The sequence below is a fragment of the Panthera uncia genome (genome assembly GCF_023721935.1).
Source record: "Panthera uncia isolate 11264 chromosome B2 unlocalized genomic scaffold, Puncia_PCG_1.0 HiC_scaffold_25, whole genome shotgun sequence".
Lineage (NCBI taxonomy): Eukaryota > Metazoa > Chordata > Mammalia > Carnivora > Felidae > Panthera > Panthera uncia.
The window spans coordinates 18,982,074-18,987,652 of record NW_026057581.1 but is presented as its reverse complement, the minus strand read 5'-3'; the positions used below and the strand labels follow the sequence as shown (position 1 = coordinate 18,987,652).

Here is a 5,579-nt window from a genome sequence, read left to right as displayed (position 1 = left end):
CACCAAGGGGGGGAAGCAGAGGCTGCAGAAGGATCAGTGAGCATACTGCAAGGAGATAGGGCATTGGGCCCGAGATTGTCCAAAAAGGGCCGGCGGGAAGGGAAGAAAGACTGATCGAGTAAAAGTCCTAGAGCTAGATGAACTAAGTGATTAGGGGAGTCGGGGTTCGGACCCTCTCCCCGAACCCAGGGTAACTCTTAAAATGGAGGGGACCCCTGTTGACTTCCTTGTTGACACCGGAGCACAACATTCGGTCCTCTGCACCCCACAAGGAAAACTAGCCAGCAAGAAGTCCTGGATACAAGGGGCAACTGGTATGAGCCAGTATTCATGGACTACCTGAAGAACAGTAGATTTGGGAATGGGCCGGGTATCCCACTCCTTTATGGTAATACCAGAATGCCCCTACCTGCTGTTAGGACAGGACTTACTGACCAAGATTGGAGCTCAGATAACTTTCAGACAAAGGGGGCCTCAGGTCACTGATGGCAAGGGCCACCCCATCCAGGTCCTGACCATGAAACTGGAGGATGAATACTGCCTCCACCAGGAGGCGCTCCCGAGAGAGGATAATATAGACAGATGGCTACAAGAATTCCCCTCGGTTTGGGCAGAGACGGGGGGGGGGGGAATGGGACTAGCCGCTCACAGGACCCCAGTCCTGGTAGAGCTCAAGCCAGGAGAGAGTCTGGTAAGGATCAAACAATAGCCCATGTCTCAGGAGGCCTTGAAGGGGATCCAGCCACACATCCGGAGACTACAAAGCCTAGGGGTACTAGTTCCTTGCCAGTCTCCCTGGAACACCCCCCTACTGCCGGTCAAAAAGCCTCACACAAATGACTACCGACCGGTACAAGACCTCCGGGAAGTAAACAAGAGGGTAGCGGACATACACCCAACTGTTCCCAACCCATATACTCTCTTGAGCTCCTTGGCGCCCTACAGGGTCTGGTATACTGTACTAGATTTAAAGGATGCCTTCCTCAGTCTGCTGCTGGCACCCTAGAGCCAACCCTTGTTCGCCTTCGAGTGGCATGATCTGGAGGGGGGCTACAGTGGGCAACTCACCTGGACACGGCTACCTCAGGGATTCAAAAATTCACCCACCATCTTCGACAAGGCACTACACGAGGACCTGGGTGAGTACAGAAGGGAACACCCTGGCCTCACCCTTCTACAGTACGTAGATGACATCCTGATTGCTGCCGACACGGCCAAAGACTGTGAGCGAGGGACCCAGGACCTGCTGGCTACCCTGGGGGCCTTAGGGTACTGGGCATCTGCGAAGAAGGCTCAGATATGCAGGGAGAGGGTAAGTTACCTGGGATATATCCTGGAGGGTGGACAGCGGCAGTTATCAGATGCCAGAAAAGAAACTGTCCTAAAGATCCCTACTCCCACCTCCCGAAGAGAAGTGAGGGAATTCCTAGGATCAGCCAGTTACTGCCGCCTCTGGGTTCCAGGTTTTGCTGAGATCGCCAGGCCCCTATATGAAGCTACCAAAGAGGGGAAAACATTTAAATGGGCTGAAAAAGAAGAAACTGCCTTTAATCAGTTAAAAAAGGCCCTCCTAAGTGCCCCAGCCCTGGGCCTACCAGACATTACGAAGCCCTTCCACCTCTTTGTAGACGAACATAAGGGAATAGCAAAAGGGGTTCTAACTCAAGCCTTAGGCCCCTGGAACCGCCCAGTGGCTTACCTGTCTAAGAAACTAGACCCAGTGGCTGCCGGCTGGCCGCCATGCCTAAGAATTATTGCGGCGACAGCACTCCTAGTCAAGGATGCAGACAAACTGACCCTAGGACAGGAGATCTGGATCACGACCCCACACGCCATTGAAGGGGTCCTGAAACAGCCTCCGGATAGATGGATGAGCAATACACGTATGACTCATTACCAGAGCCTCCTACTCAACCCTCCACGAGTGCGGTTCCACCCCAGTGCAGCCCTCAATCCTGCAACCCTGCTGCCCGACCCTGACCTAGGTGCTCCACTACATGACTGTGCAGGAATCCTGGAAGAAGTACATGGATTCCGGACGGACCTGACCGACCGGCCCCTCCCCGATGCCGAGGCTACTTGGTTCACTGATGGCAGCAGCTTTGTGCGAGACGGACACAGGTATGCGGGTGCAGCGGTGATCACCGAAACGGACACCGTATGGGCGGAGGCTCTACCCTCCGGAACGTCAGCCCAGCGAGCAGAGCTCATAGCCCTCACCAAGGCGCTGATGCTGGGAGCTGGAAAACGGCTTAACATCTACACAGACAGCCGTTGTGCATTTGCCACAGCTCATATTCATGGGGCAATTCATCAGGAGAGGGGGTTACTGACGGCAGAAGGACGGACTATAAAAAATAAGCAGGAGATACTTAACCCGCTTACGGCCTTATGGTTTCCTGCCAAGCTAGCCATTATCCACTGCCAAGGGCACCAAAAAGCTGATAACCCAGTAGCTAGAGGTAATCGAAAGGCTGACCAGGCAGCCAAGGCAGTAGCCCTTACTCCAGTCCCCACCATGACCATACAACTACCGGACCCGGGAGACCCAGTTTTACCAGACCAGCCCAAATACTCCCAGGAGGAGTTACAGCGGATCAAGAAACTCCCCATGGCCCAGGAGATAAAGGGATGGTGGTATACACCTAACAAGGAGCTCGTGCTGCCAGACTGGCTAGGAGTCTCAATATTAGAGCACATGCATCGGTCTACTCACATGGGGGGCCGAAAATTAAAAGACTTAATCCGACATGCCGGAATCAAGATTCACCAACAGGACACCAAAATAGAGCAAGTTGTATCTGCCTGCAAGACCTGCCAACTCACCAACGCGAGAGCCACATCAAATAAAAAAGGAACCAGGCTCAGAGGCACCAGACCGGGAGCCCACTGGGAAGTCGACTTCACTGAAGTCACACCAGGAAAGTATGGTTATAAATATCTTTTAGTATTTACAGACACCTTCTCTGGTTGGGCATACCCAACCAAGCATGAAACGGCTCAGAGGGTGGCTAAGAGGCTACTAGAAGGCATCTTACCCAGGTATGGTTTTCCTGCCATGGTAGGATCAGACAATGGACCAGCTTTTATCTCGCAGGTAACACAGGCAGTAGCCAAGGCGGTGGGGGCAAACTGGAAATTACATTGTGCTTATAGGCCCCAGAGCTCAGGACAGGTAGAAAGAATGAATAGAACCCTAAAAGAGACCCTTACCAAATTAACCATGGAGACTGGCGGGGACTGGGTGACTCTCCTACCGTATGCCCTTTACCGGGTTAGAAACACTCCTTACACTCTGGGTTTTACTCCCTATGAGATCATGTTTGGCAGGCCACCCCCTGTTATTCCCAGCCTTCGAGCTGAACTTATTGCTGAGTTTAAAGATCAAGAACTTTTTCTTTCCTTGAGAGGGCTCCAGAGGGCGCACGAGGACATTTGGCCGCGTCTCCGTGCCATCTAAGAGGCTGGCCTGACCCCGACACCTCATCAGTATAGGCCGGGAGACTGGGTCTACGTCAAGAGGCACCTCCGAGAGACCCTCGAGCTGCGCTGGAAGGGACCCTACATTGTAGTGCTGACAACCCCCACTGCTCTCAAAGTAGACGGCATCGTGACCTGGGTCCATCACACCCACGTTCGGCCAGCGGACCCCTCCTCGATCCGGAAGGACTTCGTCAAGCGATGGGCCATCAGTCGGGACCAACACAACCCGCTCAAGCTCAAGCTACAGCGCATTCGACCCACCTAATATTGGTAACTCTGTTAACTCTGCTTGTCATTGCTCATGCTGCCGGGAGTCCCCACGCCCCCCAAAACATCACCTGGCAGATCATAGACACCAGCTCGGGGACAATACTTAATCAGACCTCCCAGAACCACCCCAGGGACACTTGCTTCCCAGAACTTTGCGTAAACCTCCAAACTCTGTTCCCCTTGTCACCATAAATGCAGCTGGTCCCTTGATTGGGTCCCTAAGCTACATGACAAGGGGGGAATGAAAGGGCAGGCCTACGCCGGCCGACTCCATCTTGTTCTGTGTCCTCCACCTTGAGTGACTATGTCCCTGACATGACCCCTTTTCCGGGAAAATTGCAGAAACCTTAGACCGCGCCTCCTCCCCTTGAGTAACCTCCCGCTCACCCGTTCAAACTTCCTGATCAAAACACGCCTAGCGACCTGCGTAACAGGACTCCGACCCTTCCCCAGCCAATCGGCCGAGGCCACGACCCTTCCCCAGCCAATTGACTGAGGCCACAGCCATTACCTCACCAACTGCCCCTAGACCCCTATAAAACCTTTGTGCTTTTGAAACTCGCTCTCTCTCCCTGGTATCTCACCGCTTCGTCGGTGCAGGTAGGGGATTGAGCTCGAGCTAGCTCGAATAAAGGCTCTTTTGTTTTTGCATCGGACTCCGCTCCCTAGTGGTCTTTGGGGATCACGAATTCTGGTCATAACAATGGTCTTATGGTTTGTGAGTTCGACCTCCATATTGGCTGGCTGCTGAGAATGTGGACCTTGCTTCGGATCTTCTGTCCCTCCTCTCTCTGCCCTTCCCTTGCTCATCCTCTCTCTCTCTGAAAAATAAATAACCATTAAAAAAATAAAATCTCTAGCTCTGAGATCAATATCAAATCAATATGTGACAATATTTAGATTTTGAAAACAAACATCCATTTTGATAGAGATTACATTAAATGTGTAGATCGTCTTGGGTAATACAGACATTTTTAACAACACTTGTTCTTCCAGTCCACGATCATGGAATGTGTTTCCATGGCTTGTGTCATCTTCAATTTGTTTCATCAGTGTTTTATAGTTTTCAGATACAAGTCTTTCACCTTTTTGGTTCGGTTTGTTCCTCGTTATCTTATAGTTATTGATGTAACTGTAAATGGGGTTGATTCCTTGATTCTCTTTCTGCTGCTTCATTATTGGTGTATAAAAATGCAACAGATTTCTGTATGTTGATTTTGTATCCTGTGACTTTGCTGAATTCGTGTATTAGTTCTAAAAATTTTTTGTGGTGTCTTTATATAGAGAATATCATGTTGTCTGCAAATAGTGAAAAGTTATCCTTCTTTCTTGCCAGTTTGGATGCCTTTTATTATTTTGTTGTCTGATTGCTGTGGCTAGGACTTCCAGTACTATGTTAAATAACAGTGGTGAGAGTAGACATCCCTGTCTTGTTCCTGACCATAGGGGGAAAGCTCTCAGTTTTTCCCCCTTGAGGATACTGGTTGTGGGTCTTTTATAGATGGCCTTTATTATGTTGATGTATGTTCCCTCTAACCATACTTTGTTGAGGGTTTTAATCATGAATGGATATTGTACTTTGTCAGATATTTTTCTGCATCAATTGAAAAGATCATATGGTTCTTATCCTTTCTTTTATTCATGTGGTTTATCACATTGATTAGTATGTGAATATTGAACTACACTTGCACTCAGAAATAAATCCTACTTGATTGTGGTGAATGATGATTTTAATGTACTTTTAGATTCAGTTTGGTAATATTTTATTGAGAATTCTTCATCTATGTTCATCAGGGATATTGGCCTATAGTTCTCTTTTTTAGTGG

The 5,579-nt window shown here is 49.8% G+C and overlaps 1 protein-coding gene across 1 annotated transcript; it reads left to right on the top strand.

Annotated features, from left to right (window-relative positions):
- Positions 1–277: 277 nt before the first annotated feature.
- LOC125939585 (uncharacterized) lies at positions 278–4,289 on the top strand (the record flags this gene model as incomplete). The annotated part of the gene is given in 1 exon segment (XM_049655067.1): positions 278–4,289. A coding segment is annotated over 1 exon segment (3,471 nt), but the record flags the coding sequence as incomplete, so codon positions are not given.
- Positions 4,290–5,579: the final 1,290 nt, after the last annotated feature.